Here is a 20,666-nt window from a genome sequence, read left to right on the forward strand (position 1 = left end):
AATGCTAGGAGCTATGCAAGTTCCAAAGATGATACCAAGGGCACTGTAGTTCTTCCAACACTTACACTGTATAATGCGCTTAAGAGAAGAAAATGGAAGCAAAACATGAACAGCAGGCAACATTAAATAACCAAATCCCCACAGAGCTAATATGTAGGGAAAAAATCTAGCATCACATAAATGAGAGGCGACTTGGCTCGAACTAATGATCTGAACACAAGACCAGAGTCTTGGGTTTTGTTTTTTTTCCCTGACATGATGCTGTTCAAAAAAAAACAAAGGTAAAAACAAAAAAACAAAAAAACTCCTTGAAGCAGTTTGAAACCCAAATGTCTTATGCGTATAGTATCATTTAGGCATATGCTACTAAGCTAGTTCATTTTCACAAAAAGAGAGCCAGTATTAGGGAACATCTCATTTGAGGCTGACAAGGAAACATAATGCTGCCTCAGTGTTTCTGTGGGGTTTATTCTCCTTAGTTTTCGAAAGCTTTTATAGAATAATAACTTTTGTTTTAGATTGCTTTCTGAAGCTTACCTGAAGAAAAAAATTGGGAGTTTATCTTTAGGGTTTTCTTTTTATAGGTCATGTGGTTGAAAAGAACCTTTTGATCTTATTGGAACTGATTTCTTTTTTCAAAATTTATAAAGGAAGAAAATAACCTTTTACCATATTTCTTGTTTGTCCTCATAATTCTATAACCTTTACAATTACGGGGCAGTATTTCAGCCAAGAATGGTGGATGGGTAGAATCCACTTACCTAGAAATGCAGTATGATTTTATGACTCAGAGAGTCCAGTCATTTCCAATTTTTGTCTCTGATTAGATTTTCCAAACTCTTCTTTATTATGTAATGGTCTTTGTGTAATGATCTGTGTAAGATACAGGAAATTGCTAAAGGCCCATTCCCATTATTTCAACCTTTCCACATTACTGAGGGAATTTTTGCATTTATGTGAATATGTACTATACCAAGGCAATTGTCAAAATGGCCTTCCTTTTCTCAATTTTTCAATAACTGCTACTATCAGTACATAGGCAATAGCAGCATTTTAATTAAATACATACTAATTACACTAGCCTGATGCATGTCTACTAGCGTCAAGAGCAATGGGGAATATTATGAAAGGCAATCAATCACCATTGTAAATAATTCAAATGGTAAAGTTCGAAGTAGAGGAAACCAATAACCAATATGCCACTACCACAGGGTAATTTTCAATGGAAACTTTTTTGTACCTAAACGACCACAAAGCAAGAAAATATATACATCTTTTGTTTTCATAATGTTTTCATAAAAAATTAATTATACCATCAATATATTTACATATTGAAATATATTTATAATCTTTAGCTCTTAAAATTTTTATTCCATCCTTTGCTCTCTTTGGAGCATTTACAAAGAGGACATTTTAAAATCCCCCTTTTCTTTGTACTCATCAACTATATTTCCATAGCTTCTTAGTCTTAGTTTGCCAGGATAGTCTCTGGCTCTGTTTGGATTTTTTGTCTCCCTGCATTTAGACCTCTGTGGGAGATAGTCCTTTTCCATGAAGGCCAAATCTAGAACTGGAGGTTACAGAACCTCAAAATGTAGAGATGTTACCAAAGGCCGTGCAGATAAAGACTTCAGTTTCAGTGACTCTAGAAACAGCTTTTTGAGCTAAACACTACAATTGCAAGCATTGAATCCAGTTGTCTTTTCTTCATTAATGAGGAGACAGAGACCTGCCCAACTAATGAGTTTGTTAGTGACAATTTAAGACTTTGATGCAGTTCAGGGGACTCCTTCACTAATGCTCTTTGCATGACTTACAAACTGAAGCATTGTTACATAATTTTAGTTATCTGTCGCCAGTGTGACTTTGAACTGTTAGGGGTAAAAGATTTTCCAAATGGCAAATCTTATCAACAACCTTTAACCTCTGAGAGTCCTACACTTCATATTGTTCCCCATTTTGTCCACTCATTCAACAGTCTCAAAGGTGGTAACCTAGTGAGGACAAGCACTCTTCATTTTAAAAAGGTCCTTGACATTCTCTGGTGAGTTCCAAAAAGTGAGCTTTGGGAACTGCCTTAACAGTAGACTTTTAAGAAATTTTTTATCTTAAAGTTAAAAAGGAAATCTTAGGTTTCCATGCCCTAATGACCTACAAATTACAAACGAGCCTCTGAAAAAAAAATGTTTTCTGCCTGTACCTTATTCTTTCACTACTCTGTACCCTTTTTTCTTATTGTACACTGAATTTCATTTGGGTCTTGATTGCCTTCCACTGAATTTTAAATCCTGGATGTTGAAAAATATTGAATAAGAAAATCAGTATAAGATTATAAATGTTATTTCCTTATAACCACGTTTTTCCTTCCTTTTTTTTTCTCTCCCATGTAGACACAGCCTTTATATTGCATATCAGGAAAATAGATTACCAGTGTTTTCAGCATTATAGTATTACAAATCAAATATCCTAATATATATAAGTAATCATTATCCCAAAAAGGAAGTGTATACTTGGACCCTTTGCTTCACCATCCCCATTCTACCTGAGACTATAGGTTTTCCACAAAGCCATGTTGAATATTTAGAGGGAAAATAAAAATAAAATCATTTCACATTCCATTTATTAATGTACATTTCAGTAGACTAAAATTTTGTGAGTTTCTTTTTCTTTTTTTTAAAGATTTTTATTTATTTGACAGAGAGAGAGACAGCAAGAGGGAACACAAGCAGGGGGAGTGGGAGTGGGAGAAGCAGGCTTCCCGCTGAGCAGGGAGCCAGATGCCCTGCTCGATCCCAGGACTCTGGGATCATGACCTGAGCCGAAGGCAGACGCTAAATGGCTGAGCCACCCAGGCGCCCCTGTGAGTTTCTTTTAAAAGAAAGTATGAATAACTAAATTCAATGTGCTTCTTTTTGGAGATACTTATGTGATTGCCTGCATAGCCTGAGCAGTCCTTGTTCAATGGTATTGTTCAGGGATGTCTCAGCATCTTCATGTTGACTGTCTACTTCTTGTTTGCCTTGTTTAATAAAAGGTGCATACTGCCCGCTTTGATTCAGAAACTGTCAACACAATTGGAAAACTCATCTGATTCAGCAAGAGCAGAATAGTCTGCTACGTGCCCCAACTGAGCCTTATGTTGATTCTAGGCTGCTAAAAATTGCGGTGTCAATGACAAGGAACCAGTATGATCTATTTAGAATAACCAGCCAGGTTTTAGATAATAAATTCTGACAGAATCTAATTCCTTCTACCTCTGCATGGAAATTATTACTGCAGTCATTTCATATTTTTTCACTTTATTTTAATTTTCTTCTTGCATTTTTAAGTAAGGGTTTAACCTTGTATAACTCTTCTCCAAAGGATGACAGCCTACAGCTATCATAAACCAAACTGTTACAAAATTCTCTCTAGTTAATTATCACCCCTTCATATCCTAAAACAATAAACCTCAATTAGTCTTTTAGACAAAGCACCCCATATGCTTCTGGCTCCTTGTCAGTCCTTAACTAAGGAATCAGAAAATACCTATAAAATAAAGCTGCTCACAAAAGACATGTTTATGAAGATAAAGGTTAATATAGGTTTTCTCAAGTTGCCCATAAAATACAGCTTTTATAGATCACACTTGTGACCACTGAAGCTCTATTTTTTGACTTGACAAAGCATTGTGCTAGATGCCAGAACCTATGGGAAAAAGAAACAGTTGCTGCTCTTGAGGGGTCCAGCTCGCCAAGCTGAAAGATCACAAGTGTTTTGTAATGGCCAGAGCAAAGACCTGGACGCAGCCAGAGGTGAGGACTGAGAGCCAGGCTCAAGGCGAGCCGCCACAGAATTTCAGACGTGGGAGGAATGAGATCACAGCGCCACCTCAGGATTGCTTCCGCTGCACTGTGGGAGATGATTGGAGAAGGGAAAGGAAGACAAGTAGACTAGTTAGGAGGCTGTTATCAAAATGGGCAGGAAATCATTTGGAGGGAGAATTTAAAATGGAGCAGATTTAAAATATATGAAAGGAGTAGAATCAGCATGACTTCAGTTACTGTTGAGCATCAGGGAAGAGAGAGACCCAAATGACTCCTTGATCTCTGCCTTGAGTCACTGCAAGAACAGTGGTACCCTTTGCAAAGGACAGGAATCCCAAAGGATGAATGGGGTAAGTTTTGAACAAAATAAATCTAAGGCGTCTGCATGACAACCTCATAGAGTTCTGTGTCCTGTAGGTGATAGATCTAAACGTCTGCAGAGAAGGCTGAGCATGAGCTGTGGCTGTGGCCGGCACACGTGGGCAGGCGAGAAGGCAGCATGGGGTGTACAAGAGAGTGAGAGAGGCTCAGGATCTAATTCTGGCGCAAAGTCAGGGATCTGGCTCAAGATTCAGGACAGATGTTCACTACCACTACCATGATCCAGAGGCTATCAAGATGATAATATCAGTCTGTTTTTCAGGGAATTATTAGCTATGCAATACTGACCTAATCTGTTTATCAGTTTGAGCTTTGGCTTTCTTACCTATAAAATATGCATAACCATACTCACATAATAAGGGAATTGGGGACCTAAATAAAGTGAGCTAAGCCAGAGCGTGGCACATAATAAGCTCTCAAAGTTATATATGTTACTTGAATCTGAAACCAGAAAGCTCATAGGAAATTGAACTCATCATCACTCCAGCCCCAAAATTGTTTCTTCTCCTGTGACCTCTGTCTTTACTAGTTGACCAAGCCAAAAACCTGTCCTGCCACATCTAACCTTAACCCTATCTTGTGTTTCTGCCAAATCAGTCCACTTCCTGTATACCACAGCCACTGCCTCCCTCTACTGAGGCCATCCTGATATCTTGCCTGGATCATTGCAAGCCTCATTCCTGGCCTCCTTCTCCTTCCAACATGCTCTCCACACTGAAGCTAGAGCGAGCTTCCCAAAGGCAAATCTAATGTCATTTACTTGCTAAAACCCTTTTCTCTTTGCAAAAAGTCATTTGTAGCCAATGTACAAAATCACTCATGATCCTAAGAAATATAGTTTTTACTTAACCTCCCAGCCTTTGAACAATAATAGAGCCTTTGAAGGCTATATTCTAGCTGCACAAATCTGCTTTCATTCTCTGATCAGGTCCCATCTCCTCCCTTCAACCTATCCAGTTGACCCTGCTAACCTTTACATTTCCTGTGAGATCCAGCTCACCTCTACCGAGAAGGTTAGGTTAGGCAGTTCTTCCACATACCCCATAACTCCCTGTTCAACTTGGCATTTACAGTAGTCAAACTCCCCAGTCTTCTTCACTAGATTATATGTTTCCTAAAGACAGATACTTCTTACCCATTTGTTACCTCTTATACATAGCATGCCCAATAGTACATGTTATGAGAGACTATGGACTCTGAGAAACAGTAAACTGAGAGTTCTAGAGGGGAGGGGGTGGGGGGATGGGTTAGCATGGTGATGGGTATTAAGGAGGGCACGTATTGAATGGAGCACTGGGTGTTATACGCAAACAATGAATCATGGAACATTACATCAAAAACTAATGATGTAATGTATGTTGACTAATAACATAATAAAATAAAATTTTTTTAAAAAATAGTACATGTTAAATGGTTAATATATATCTCTTTGGATGAATAAATTTAAAAATCCATTAGAAAGATGTCTTTTAACCATTTTGTGGATCATATTGCTTAAATCTCTTCTTTTGGCTCCCTCAAAGCTAGAATTTTTAGGAGTGCAATCTTGGGCAAGTTAAACCTCTCTCTATTTACATTCCTTGTCTGTAAAATAGGGATAACAATAGTACCTACCTCACAGGGTTATTATGAGGATTAAAAGAGTTGATACATGTAAATCATTTAGAACGGATACCTGGAAGTATCCCAAGAGTTCTCACTAATAGTTGTTATTGTCACTGTTGTTACTATTATCCTACAAGGACCCTTTATGTATGACACCTGACGTGATACAGGGCTCAACAAATTTTACAAAGTCACAAGTTAAAGAATTAAGGAAATGTAAAAGTCAGAGGTCAGCAAGAAGAAAAGGTCACTGTCCCCACAGAAAAGCATCCTGGGGCCAGAAACACTGCTGAACTCATTATGGGTGAAGGTTCCAGACAAGGGACCACATTCTCCTTTTGCAGGACAATTATGAGAGCAATTTTGTCAAAAGAGAATATGAACAACCCACTTGGCACAAAGCAGTCTGCATTAGGCGTTAATTATTTACAGGAGCTGTCTAGGAAAGTCAACTAAGGACCATGAAGCCACTGGGAAATAGTAACCCCTCTAGACAGGAGGAAGAAGCCACCAGTCTTACAGAAAGCTGAGTTTGAGTCCAGTCCTCCTCTCCTGGAGAATAGCAAGCCCCGGTCTCACTCATCATTGTCCAGGCAAACCAAAGTGAGATCATGAGATCATTTTGGAGAATGCTGCTTGATGCACCAATTTTTGATTAATACTTCTTTCCTTCAGAGGGGATTTCAAATGCTGCCATGCTCATAATTTGAATCCATCTTGGGTAGTTTAAAACTTCAGGTTTTCTAAGAATCTGCTGCTCTATCAAAACAAATCCAAAAATTTCTTCTAATAGCTTTGGTTTTGTTCAATAACATTTATTAATGTGTCAGGCACCATACTAAATGATGAGAAAGTAAAATCTACAGACATAATTCCTGCTTTCAAGTATGTATAGCCCTAGCGGAAAAGCAGATGAATAGTTACAATACAATGTAATAGATGAAATAATAGAAATGTGTACAAGACTCAGAAGCATTCAGAAATGACTCTGTTCAGGCTGAGATAAAATTTTGCAAACTATGAAGTAAGTATGTGTTTGATTTACCCAGAATATAAAATTTAAGATCCGAATAAAAACAATGAAGTCAAATTACCAGGTGCTATGACAAAAGGTAACATGGAAATCACTCCTAAAATCCTGTTAATTGATATAAAATTGGAAAGGAGGATTTATCATGAGAACTGAAAAGCATTTCTGGGGAATGGTCAGAGAAGAAGTTTGGAAGCTACTGGAACTCAGTTTAAATGCTAGCTCTGCCATCTAGACTGTGTGAATTTAGGCAATTTTCCTAACCTCTCTGAGTCTAAATTTTTTTTCACTTAAGAATAAGGACAATAAGGGGCACCTTGGTGGCTCAGTCGGTTAAGCGTCCAACTCTTGATCTTAGCTTGGTCTTGAACTCAGGGTCATGAGTTCAAGTCCCAGGTTGGGCTCCACTTAAAAAAAAAAAAAAAGAATAGGGATAATAACAACTATCATATTGAGTTATTTTAAGCAGTCAATGAAGAAAAAGATGCAAATCACCTAGCACATGATAGATACTCAATAAAAGCAGCTAATATTTTTTTCTCAAAATATAACCTCACTTGTCATCTATTTTATTCTATGCACTTATAATTAGGTAACTGTGGTAAATCAACTAGAGTGCTCTTATAGGGTGGGATTTTAAAGTCTTTTTGTAATGGAATTCTATCCTATTTCTTAGCTACTTTTCAGAACTATCCACGGTAGTTTTGATGCTATACAAGCATTTTACATATATCCTGTTTTACTAAAATGTGTTGCAAAAGGTCTTAAAATCCAAGCCTAGTTGGCAGCAAAAATAATCAGGAAACAGATAAGAAAAAATCCTTTTCGGGCGCCTGGGTGGCTCAGATGGTTAAGCGTCTGCCTTCGGCTCAGGTCATGATCCCAGGGTCCTGGGATCGAGTCCCGCATCGGGCTCTCTGCTCCTTGGGAGCCTGCTTCTCCCTCTGCCTCTCTCTCTCTCTGTCTCTCATGAATAAATAAATAAAATCTTTTAAAAAAAAAAAAAAGAAAAAATCCTGTTCAATAATGGGATAAAATGAATACAAAAATGCTAGTATCCTGACAGGTTAAATGTTCTGGTCACAAAGACACTGATGGGATTATGAGAAGTTCCCTATTACCAGAAAGCTAAAGCTTAGCAGTTAAGAGGTTCTTGTAGGCATATTATTGCTCCTTTTTGCAAACTGCCTCTAGCATGAATTATGGATATTTCAGAGTCCTGTCAAATAGTGTCAATTAAAAAAGAAATTAAGATGTGTTTTTCGAATTACAGAAAGTATGTAGCTGATGCGACAGATAAAGAGATCAATAAAGAGAGATCTCCGGTTAGCAATCTTAGCACTTGCATTTTTGTATTTCTGTTGTTGATGGAGGACAGTGATGAGGTTGAGTTGTGCCTGTCTTTATTAGTCTGTTCCTCAACTGCCCACCTCAAAAATGGGGAATGGAGCCTTTCCTTTTTCTTTCTCCCAGAGATGATATAAGAATAAAGCGTCACATGATGGGGCACCTGGGTGGCTCAGTTGGTTAAGCAGCTGACTCTTGGTGTCAGGTCGTGATCTCGAGGTCGTGAGATCGAGCCCCATGTTGGGCTCCACAACTCAGCGCAGAGTCTTCTCCAGATTATCTCTCCTTTCCCTCTGCTTCTCTCCCCACTCATGCTCTTTCTCTCTATAAAATAAATAAATAAAATATTTTAAAAAAGATAAAGGACCACATGAATACTTTGAACACATCATAAAAAATAAGCTATATAAATTCAGAGTTGCATTATTGCATTATTGCAGTATACTATATTGCATTATTAGGAGATTCCCAGGTGGGCCGTAGATGAAATAGATGACTTTCCTGCCTTATCCTATATATGATTTCCTGAGTTCAAAAAAAAAAACACCTTGTTGTCATCATATTGTTACCCTTAGCTCGGCTTCTTATAGAGATTCCTTTCCCTAGAGCCTCTCTGTCCTATATAGTAACCACCAGCCACACGTGGCTATTTAAATTTTAATGAATTAAAATGAACTAAAACACAAAATTCAGTTCCTCAGTCTTATTAGCCACATTTCAAGCACTCAACAGCCACATGTGACTACTTGCTATCATGTTGGACAGAGAGAACAAAAAGTTCTATTGGAGAACGCTGGCCCCGAGGATATGCAGGCTTGAACGATCCTGTTGTGCTATGTTCTTAGGCCAGCCACTGATAACATTTGAAGGATTGAATGACCTTAGAAGTTCTGAGAGGACTTCATAATCACATCGGGGTCAGACTAAGGGAAAGGCAGAAGTAAGCAAAGAGAAATTAAATAGGCAATAAAGAAGGAAGAAGGAATGATAGCCAGCAAAAGAATACGTACTGACATTATTACAAAAGGATAAAAAATGACTCAGGAGTTCAGTGCTTCAACAGAGGTACAATTTTACTTAACACATTTGTCACATGTGGCTTGCACAAAACGTATCAATCTTATGCTGACTTTCTGAAGTCCTAATTGGGTTTTGAAACGTTCCAGCTAAATCACACAGGAACTATTTCTCGAAATCGTGATGAAACTTAACCTCCCTTCTGAATACCACATGTTTAAAAATGTATTTCCCTCAAAGAGGTGTCAGCAGATATTAATGTAGATACTTGCAAATTTTGTATTTATCTTTGTTTGGGCTGCTTGTACCCACAAGTTTTCATGCTTACCAATATTTTGGCTTCTACTTCCTGTATAAAAAGGAATTATTGGGGTGCCTGGGTGGCTCAGCCGTTAAGCGTCTGCCTTTGGCTCAGGTCATGATCCCAGGGTCCTGGGATCGAGCCCCATGTTGGGCTCCCTGGTCAGCGAGAAGCCTGCTTCTCCCTCTCCCACTCCCCCTGCTTCTGTTCCCTCTCTCACTGTGTCTCTCTCTCTGTCAACTAAATAAATAAAATCTTTAAAATAAAAAAGGAATTATAACTTAGCATATGTTGTGTTATTTGTCCCAAAAAGTAAGAAACTAACCTGTGTGTGTTTGCATTTAGGTCATTCTGTCCATTGAAGAAGGTTACAGACTTCCGGCTCCCATGGGCTGTCCAGCATCTCTACACCAGCTGATGCTTCATTGTTGGCAGAAGGAGAGAAATCACAGACCAAAATTTACTGACATTGTCAGCTTCCTTGACAAACTGATCCGCAATCCCAGTGCCCTTCACACCCTGGTGGAGGACATCCTTGTGTAAGATGCATACTGTTGATTTTCTTCTCCTCGACGGTTATTTCTTTCAGGCTATAGACAAGACTAACAGGTAGAGAGGAGAAAGTTTACCATCATAACTGTCTAGTTGTTGACCTTTTAGAATATTTTATACAAACCATGTTTTATTTATCAGCTATGAAAAAAACAATGAACATTTTTAAATGGGTTTTTTGTCTTAAGAAAACAGATTCTCCTTTTGTTCTCTCCGTATCTAATTTTTCTGAGTTACTTTCATTATATTTTTTTTCTTGTGGGGGTCTTTGGTATTTGTATATCCTTTCTTTATTTACTGATCCTGCCTTACCTCTGTAAGTAGGATTTGTGTGTATCTGTAGCTTTTTTAATTTTCTTGTCCATTCTATGTTCTGTCCCTCTATTTGAAATGGCAAGCAAGACAGGGGCAATTTGTGAATCAGCCAGGAGTGAGGATGTTTCCTGCTGATATGATCATACCCAGCTGTTGTTACTTTCCATTTCTAAAACCAGAAAAAGACAGATGACAAGACAAGAAAATGAAGGCACTCATATACCATTTTATAAAAGTCAGTAGAGTTGAGAAGATCTACTCACCTCTCTATAAAAAGCAATTAAGAAGAGGAGAGTAGAAGGAAAAAAAAAAACACTATTACCTATTTCTGAAAAAATTACATTTAAAATAGTATTGAATTGAGAATATATGTATTTAGGCCAAATTGGATTTAGAAATAACCAAAGCATTTCCAAAGCTCACTTTCCTAACTCAGGGGACGGCCAACAGAATATACAGATGTTCAACTTTAGATCACAGGTTCAAGTCAGTGCAGGTTTTTTGTGACAATAAGGCCAAAGGCTCTTCAAGGACTACTTAAGCAGGCCCTCAGTTCACTGCAGAGCACATAAGAGTTCACCTCTAAATCACTAATTGGCAGCCTCTGTAAAGTGAAGCCAAGCATGAAATAGCTAGAGATTAAACTATTACTCTAGCCCATCTTCCCTAAAGCAGTCCAACAGAGGAAGCAGTAAAGGGCGGCGGGGGCCAGCGGGGGGGGGGGGGGGGGCTTAGGGTTTTACATTAAAGGGCACCCAATGAAGGATTTTAAGCAAGAGAATGGCAGGATCATATTTGCATTTCTAAAAGATAGCTCTAGAGCTGATTTAGACTGAGTGCAAAACAAGGAACAAGACTAGAAACAGACAGTTGTATGTTTACAGAAACCCAAGCTAGAAAAGATTAGGGCCTAACTCATGAAATGGGAATAAGTTTGGGGTCAGGAGGTAAGAGGATGGATTTGTTCTCAGGCAAGGAGAACAATGTGTCTTGGTCATTGATTGAATATGGAGCGGGGAGGAGAGAAAAGAGTCAAGGATTCTGTCAAGTTACTTTCTTAGACAAGCTGGCTGATAATATTACCACTAAGAGAGAAGAAGGATAGGGTTTTGGAATAGAAATGAGACCATTTCAAGTAAGCTGAATTGAAGATAACTGTGGGGCAGGTAGGTGGAGATGTACAATAGGCAGTTATATTTGTAGGTTGAACCTCAAGTGGAAAGATCTGGGCTGAAGATTTGAAGATCATCAACATAGAGACTATAGCTGAAGATTCACACATAGTTGAGATGGCCCATGGAGACTATAAGGTATGAAAATTAACAGAGGGAAAGAGGGAAGGGTGTTCTCTGGAACACCAAGATTTAAGAAATGAGCTGAAGGAGAGTACCCAAAGGAGACCAAGAAAGAAGAGCCAGACCGGTAATAACAGAAGTCGGGAAAGAGCAGTGTCATAGAAGCCAAAAATGGGGAGAGTTTCAAGGAGTGTAATGTCCAAGTCTTCACAAAGCTTCAGCCAGATAAAAAGTGAAGTGGGTCCATTGAATTTAGCAGCACAGTGGTCAGGTATTTATGGGCAGCCTTAGCAAGAGCATTTGAATAAAAGTGTGTAAGACAGATTGCAATGGAGCAGCAGTAAATATGAGGTCAGAGAAAAGCAGTATAAAGTACTAAGAAGCCTGTCTTTGAAGGGAAAGAGAAGTAGTTAGAGAAAATGTTTCTTGGTTTTTGTTTTTATGTTTTATTGAAGAGATGGGCATGCATTGACATTGAAGAGAAAGAGCTAATGCAGTGAGTGTGCGTTAGTGGAAAAGAACTTTGGTTATCTATAAACTGAACTCATTTAATCTGAGCCTCTCATTGTGGTATAGGGTTAACGGACCCCACAGCCAGTGCCCATCAACAGAGCTCTCGAACTGTTCTATGGCTGTAGAAGCAGGCAGGTAAGAGCCTTCTTTTTGAAGAAAAGCAGATAAAACAATTTCTTTCCTGCTTTTTCAAGATTATGAATAGTTGGAAAATACTGATGAAGACTCTAAGATGAGAAAATGCCAAAAAGTCAAAATGATCCAGAGGTAAAGTCAAAATGATCCAGAGGTAAAGTCAACATGAGGGCTTGTGTCACGGGGCCAGAAGTGCGTGGTTTAATGGGATGTGCAGTCATGCTGTGGACAGGCCAGCAAATGGCAAGTTGGTGATGGCACTGCCCCACACGGGCAAGAGTTGGGTACTTGATATAAAGTGGGCAGTTTGATTCGACTCTGAAGTCTAATATCTAGGAGACCAAATGGAAGTTTCTGTGACTGATTTGCTATCCTTGTTTCTGACAAAGATCTATGTGCTAGTATTTTCTGCCTTTAATATGCTTTTCTTGGAGAAACAAAGGGAAACAGAGTTCCACGGGTACCATGACTGAACTGTTATCACCATTCTTATTTTCACAGCAGCCTGAGTGGATTACCCCTGTCAACCCCTACACTTCCAATGCCATCCACCCACCCTGTCCCTGATCCCAGAGAGCTGAGGCTGTTTAAGGGGAAGAGACATGGTGTGAAGGATAGCGATGTTAGCTGAGGAATGTGTGGTTTGTTTTATGCTTATAAAACTGTGGCACTGTCCATCCCCCGTGTCCCAAAGCCCAGTCATCTGTCTTAGTGTGATGTTGGATTAAGGAAACATGACAGAGTAGAATTTCAATCTCTCCACCCATTTCTCTCTCAAACAGGTAAAGGAGTTTAAGGGTAAAATCCACAGCAACTCTGATTAAACTCACCTGTACTCATTAGACTCTCGAGTATCCCCAGCATCCCAGGGTTCTCTCACACTTCTATACTGACATGACTCTCCCATCCACTAGGTCCCCATGGTTTTTATTCCACTCTAATTGCTTTTTTCTCAACAATTCACCTGAGAAGCTTTTATCCTTTCTCTTGACAGAATAGTAAAAGGGGAAGAAATTAAGGCAACCAAGGGGGAATGAGGAAAGCTGTGAAACCCACAGCTCAATAATTTTATACTAGCATATTGGAAATTTCATAAATCTTGTATCTGCAATTTCTCCTCTCAAAAGACAGAACACCCAATAGAAAAAAAAAAAAAGTTGGTCAGAGAAAGCACTGGAGCAGCTGTTCCGAATAATGCTGATACTCTTGTGCCTGGCACACTCCCATGGGGGATATTCAGAGCTCTGTGCACTTCTTACCTTCTCTCCTACTCAAGAAAGTATGTGGACGTATAAGTGAACGTAGCAGTATTATAAGTATAATTTTAACTCTGATTTTTAAAAAATTTGCAAGAGTACCTTATTAATATAGGTAGTCACCCTTTCATAAATGAGAATTTCAAACTACATTCTACAGTGTTGCCTTATAACCTCCTCTTTAAAGTATTTGTAGCTGTCACATGGTGCACAGCCCCTGGGGGAAAAGGCCCACTTTGAGACCAAGTCTATGTGGAGAATGGTATCAGGAGCAGGGCCTAGCCATGACCTTTGAAACGCCTCTCACTCCCTTTCCCCTGACCCTGTGATAAATGCGGTCACTACTCTCAACCCCAAATCAAGCGTATTCCCATGGAGTCCAGGCTTACATCTGAGCTGCAGTGGTTTAATAGCATAAAGTAGATTGACGACTGTATGAGTGTTCCTTCACCCAGCCCGACCCTCCCCAGCCACATTTATTCGCCAACCTCTTCAACTCTCGCCCCTGATTCCTCCATACACTGCAGAACTAGGTTGAAGTCAGTTGGCCAATGCCTTTTTGGACAGTGCAACCATGTAATGGGAAAATAACACTTTTCTCCAGTCCCTGCTGTAGATCCCCAGCACTCACAAAAAAATTTTTTTATGGATTATGGGCTCTTTGATGACATCAGCTAAAAAAGTGGCATCCAGGGATGGGCAGCAGTTGACCAGATGGACCAGTCCATGACAGTCACTTGCTTCAGAAACTGTGCTTTGCACAGGCCAAGACACTTAGGAATATTCTCACTACCCAATGGGCCATAGTTAGGGATCTTAAAATATTTTAGCTTTTAGGAACTGGAACCACCACTTTCCTTAGTACACATAAATTTAATGTTGAACTTTCAAGTACTTGGCTACCAGTAATGTGTGAATCATGAAGGCAGGGAAAAGTTCAAACCAGTATCATAATTAAGAACCTCTGCTTTAGACAACCACAAGTAAACTTTATAAGACTAAATGGTACTACCTCCTCCATCCAATTCAGAAAGCACCTATAATGCTGCCTTCTGAGGGCAATAACTTTCAACAATTGGATATGAATTTTTCCATTCCTTTTGAGAAGATCTTGCTCAGTCCTGTCTAGGCTATGCATAATCAGCACTTGCCTAGCTGTTTATACCAGGTCATAAACAACTTGTTTTAATTTCCATAACTAGAACTTCTAATGATATTTTCCATGACAGAGAAATGAATGACTAGCCAAAATCAGTGTTGTAATTGATTGATTAGCAAAACTTTATAGAAGGAAGACAGAATATTAAATATTCTAATATAATACTGTTGTTAATACCAATACTAATACTGATAAAAATTCCAATATATGTATATCATCAATAATAACTATCACTGCCATTTGTTGAAAACCTACTGTGTTTCAGTTATTGTACTAGGCACTTTTATCTATAAGGTCATTTAATCCACACTATTATTATCCCCATCCCTCAGATAAGGAAAGAGAGACTCAAAGAGTAAAGCAAGTAATTAGTGGATCGGGCATTTTAACAAGGTCCACCCACTGGAAAGCCCTTGTTCTTTCCACCACACAATATACAATTATGCAAAATAGAAAGATTCTTCCCAATATGGCACTGTTTCAGAAACATGATTATAGGGAAAGTACTTTTTTTTTTTACATTCCCACATAGATTTTCTCTGGACTAATCGGACTTCATAGATGGGGTATATTAAAATCCCAAGAAGAATTTGTAGTGGAGCACAGCCTGTTATTTTATGTTCTACTAAGCAAATACAAGGATGTAGAGTATATGCCCTCATTCATGGGAATAAGTAGCAAACTAGTCAATATATCCCCTCAACATCCTCCTACAATGTTCAGCCACTTGAAGAACATTACTTGAAAAAAAAAAAAAAAGAATGTAGTAACTACAACAAAATAGAGAAATGAGGAAAATATGGCAGCAACACAGCTCCAGATTTACATCCTCAGGCATTTTGTAGATTGAATTTTTCCAGTGTTGGCAAATATATGCTTTCCTTCTTTTCCTTGTTATGGTAACATTACTAATCATCACAACACTCTTTCCCACTGAGCCCAGATGCTGCCATAGCATCCTTTTTAAGACCATATTTTGACAACCATTGCCAATGAACTGTAGTTAGCATGTGATAAGAAATCCATTTCTGTCCCTATATTATTTTCTCACAACAATAGCCTTTCCTTGAGGTTCAGTGATCTATCACTCTGGCTATCAGAACAATGTGCTAGGTACTCAGAATTATGGGAGATTTTTAAGCAGTATTATTCCTACTCTGTGTCTATCCCTCCAAATGTTCAAACACATCTACAATTTTAAAATTTTCATTCCTTCCTACTTTCTGCTAGTTATCATCCTTATTATGATAATTAAATAATCATATCAATTAAAAAAACTTGAAGACTTACTGAAAATAAAAGGCTGATGAAAAATAATTCATTCTCCCAGTTTAACACTGTGGAGAGTCCGATTGTTTGGAACCCTGAAATATTGCCCACAAGCATAAAATAGTCACAAAATATATGGCATGGTTCTATGCATTTGATATTTTGTAGCATTTTGAGTAAAATTATACCTTAAAATTTTAAAAAGAATTCAAAATTCTTTTATTAATTTAACTCGTGTTCAAGTTTACTATCCAGCCTAACTGTAGAGAGGGCAATGTTTTCTTTTTTATCTGATTAAACAAATTCTTCCTTCAAAGTTTAGGTAGACAGTTTGTATGTTATTTATGGATTAACTAAATAGTGTGACGTGTAATCCCTGAATTATGAGATCAGAAACGCATGTAAAAGCAGTGATATTGAATAAGTTGAATACTGCTGCTGTGGTTCTAGGTCCCTTCATCCTGGGCTACCTCACGCCACCTATAACTGCCTCTCTCTCCACTCTGAAACCTACAAAGGCAGGAATAAGCAAACACCATCAATAGGTACTTACTCTTCAATTCAAGGGAACTAAATGAAACTAGATCTTTCATCATGAGTCAGCCATTATGTCATGGACCAAACTTTTCTATAGAGAATATTTAAGTCTAAATCATCACTTATTTAATAAATTCCTATAATACTTTCAGCATTGTGCTAAGGCCCACAGAAAATAGAAAGATATGTGAGACATGGTCCTTGCCATCAGGGAATTTTAACTTACTCTTTTAAAAAAATTCTTCTGTCTTATGGATTTTTCCCAAAGAAGTAATTCAACTGAAGCAAAAAGATACATGCTATAAGATTGCATAGTCATCTGTAATAAAAGAATGTTGCTAGCCACCTAGGAGCCCAACTTCAGGAAATTAAAATTATTAAGCATCAATATGTAGAACATTATACACTCATTTGATTAATAGTTATGAAAACTACTAAAACATGCAAAGTATTAATAAATAACTGAAATATAGGCAATGTAAAATAGAATGGACCTAATCTGTGCAGTTCTGCTAACCATATATAAATGTAAGAGCTGTGGGTGGGGGGGAAGTTAAGTTAGAGTCGTAATAAGAGAAAAGCCTTTAAGCATGTGATGGCTTCGGGCGCCTGGGTGGCTCAGTTGGTTAAGCAACTGCCTTCGGCTCAGGTCATGATCCTGGAGTCCCGGGATCGAGTCCCACATCGGGCTCCCTGCTCAGCAGGGAGTCTGCTTCTCCCTCTGACCCTCCTCCCTCTCCTGCTCTCTGTCTCTCATTCTCTCTCTCTCAAATAAATAAATAAAATCTTAAAAAAAAAAAAGCATGTGATGGCTTCATATTAAAACGGGATCTTACTTTGCAATAGTGTATCTCAAAATATAACCTTTCTTGAATCATTTTTAATAAATGTATTATTATATATTTGCATGATAAATATAAAACATGGAAAACTTTTGAGGATAAAACCTTCTTGCTTTTTCCTGGAAGTTTTGGTATCTATTGCTTACCTATATAAGAACTTTCTAAATTAAAAGACTAGTATTGGGGCAGCTGGGTGGCTCAGTCAGTTAAGCGTCCGACTCTTGGTTTCAGCTCAGGTCATGATCTCAGGGTCCTGGGATCAAGCCCCACATAGGGCTCAGCACTCAGCAGAGAGTCTGCTGGAGCCTCTCTCTCTGCTCCTCCCCTGCAGGCATGCTCTCTCTCTAAAATAAATTAATGAATCCAAAAAAAGAAAAAGACTAGTACAATTGTGAACTCAAAGGGCTCATTAGAGTAAAAAAGTATTGGCTCTATCATTGCTACTCATTTTTACGTAATTAGATGTATTACAAGTATATATTTATTGAACCTTAAACTGTGTCATTACCTATTCTACCTATACTCCAGCCCTCTTGACCATAATTTATACATTTAGAATTTCCTAACTTTACCCCTTCCTCATTTTTCTGAGGAAAGTAGTAGACCCTTGACCTTCTGTTCTACCATATGTACTTTTTTCAATGTGAGCTGCAGATTTTGCTGTAAAGACATTTCTCAGGTGGGCAGCTCCCACTAATCACCAAATAGAAATTTCTATGTGCTCAGCAAATAGCAGACTGCATTTATCATTGTACATGGTTGATAAGAAAGGGCATTTATTGTTTATTAGGTAATATTCCAGATAATTCATGTGAGGGTGATGGTACCCAGCCCTGGAAGCCAGAAAATAGCAGCATTTTTCAACTTCGTTACAAGATAAGGTGAAAGAAAAGTTATTGCCCAGTGGCTATGAACAATGAAGGGACCCTGACCTTACTAAATCAACTGCCAATGCAGTCATAGAAAGGCCAAAGAGTAACTAGATTATTAAAGATGTGTGGAGAGAAAGGGAATTATGGTATTGAAACATTCTGGGAGCAAATAGCGAATGCTTTTCAGCAGAGAAATAGGCCAGTTAAGTCATTTAGTATACACAGAATGTCCTTCCATGACCTTTCTATACTAAGGACACAAATTAGCAAATTACATTTCCACTCACCGATTATATGAAATTGTGAAAGCTCGAGAGTTATTCCAGAGTTATCTCAGGAGAGGAAAGTGGAAGTCATCTGACACTGTCTGTGCCTCAAGTATGGCATAGGAGTATGAAGGGAAAGTCACTTGAATACATTCTTTTAATCTTTTTCAGTCTCAACAAACTTCTTTGACAAGTAATTAAAGATATGGGAGCCAGCTTTTTTAAAAATAGGACATTCAGTTTTCCAGCATGTGTGGCTTTGTGTTAATAAAGCAATAAGGGTACCCTGGTCATTTTGATATTTTAACTTAGTGAATTTACTACAGCAGTATTTCTTAAACTATGTTTTTTTTTTAATTTTATTATGTTATGTTAATCACCATACATTACATCATTAGTTTTTGATGTAGTGTTCCATGATTCATTGTTTGCATATAACACCGAGTGCTCCATTCAATACATGCCCTCCTTAATACCCATCACCAGGCTAACCCATCCCCCCACCCTCTTCCCTCCAGAACCCTCAGTTTATTTCTCAGAGTCCATAGTTACTCATGGTTCGTCTCCCCCTCCGATTTCCCCCCCTTCATTTTTCCCTTCCTGCTATCTTCTTTTTTTTTTTTTTTAACATTAATATATTATTTGTTTCAGAGGTACAGGTCTGTGATTCAACAGTCTTACACAATTCACAGCACTCACCATAGCACATACTCTCCCCAGTGTCTATCACCCAGCCACCCCATCCCTCCCACCCCCCAGCACTCCAGCAACTCAGTTTGTTTCCTGAGGTTAAGAATTCCTCATCTCAGTGAGATCAAGAACTCCTCATCTCAGTGAGATCATATGATACATGTCTTTCTCTGATTGACTTATTTCACTCAGCATAATACCCTCTAGTTCCATCCACATCATTGCAAATGGCAAGATTTCATCCTTTTGGTGGCTGCATAATATTCCATTGTGTGTGTGTGTGTGTGCATACATCTTCTTTTTTTTTTTTTTTAAAGATTTTATTTATTTATTTGAGAGAGAGAATGAGAGAGAGAGAGCATGAGAGGGGGGAGGGTCAGAGGGAGAAGCAGACTCCCTGCCGAGCAGGGAGCCCGATGCGGGACTCGATCCCGGGACCCTGGGATCATGACCTGAGCCGAAGGCAGTCGCTTAACCAACTGAGCCACCCAGGCGCCCCTATATACATCTTCTTTATCCATTCATCTGTCAATGGACATCTTGGCTCTTTCCATAGTTTGGCTATTGTGGACATGGCTGCTATAAACATTGGGGTGCACGTGCCCCTTCAAATACATTTATATTTTGGGGGTAAATACCCAGTAGTGCAATTGCTGGGTCATATGGTAGCTCTATTTTCAACTTTTTGAGGAACCTCCATACTGTTTTCCGGAGTGGCTGCACCAGCTTGCATTCCCACCAACAGTGTAGGAGGGTTCCCCTTTCTCCGCATCCCTCCCAACATCTGTCATTTCCTGACTTGTTAATTTTAGAAATTCTGACTGGTGGTAGGTGGTATCTCATTGAGGTTTTGATTTGGATTTCCCTGGTGCCGAGCAATGTTGAGCACTTTTTCATGGGTCTATTGGCCATTTGGTGTCTTCTTTGGAAAAATGTCTGTTCATGTCTTCTGCCCATTTCTTGATTGGATCATTTGTTCTTTGGGTGTTGAGTTTGATAAGTTCTTTATAGATTTTAGATACTAGCCCTTTATCTGATATGTCATTTGCAAATATCTTCTGCCATTCTCTCCATTGTCTTTTGGTTTTCTTGACAGTTTCCTTTGCTGTGCAAAAGCTTTTTATCTTGATCAAGTCCCAATAATTCATTTTTGCCCTTGCTTCCCTTGCCTTTGGCGATGTTCCTCTGAAGAAGTTGCTGTGGCTGAGGTCAAAGAGGTTGCTGCCTGTGTTCTCCTTTAGGATTTTGATGGACTCCTGTCTCACATTTAGGTCTTTCCACCATTTGGAGTCTATTTTTGTGTGTGGTGTAAGGAAATGGTCCAGTTTCATTCTTCTGCATGTGGCTGTCCAATTTTCCCAACACCATTTGTTGAAGAAACTGTCTTTTTTCCGTTGGACATTCTTTCCTGCCTTGTCGAAGATTAGTTGACCATAGAGTTGTTTTATAGAAACTGCTCAGATAATTTAGAAAAATAA

General features: G+C 38.6%; 1 protein-coding gene across 1 annotated transcript in view; it reads left to right on the forward strand.

Moving 5' to 3' along the window:
• The window catches only part of EPHA6 (EPH receptor A6), an 827,849-nt gene that overhangs the window by 802,919 nt on the left and 4,264 nt on the right, over positions 1 to 20,666 (forward strand). The window contains exon 16 of the mRNA XM_021687948.1: positions 9,833 to 10,026. Coding sequence (XP_021543623.1) covers positions 9,833 to 10,026 — 194 coding nt within the window. The remainder of the gene's footprint in view (positions 1 to 9,832; positions 10,027 to 20,666) is intronic.

Source organism: Neomonachus schauinslandi, chromosome 1, assembly GCF_002201575.2.
Source record: "Neomonachus schauinslandi chromosome 1, ASM220157v2, whole genome shotgun sequence".
Lineage (NCBI taxonomy): Eukaryota > Metazoa > Chordata > Mammalia > Carnivora > Phocidae > Neomonachus > Neomonachus schauinslandi.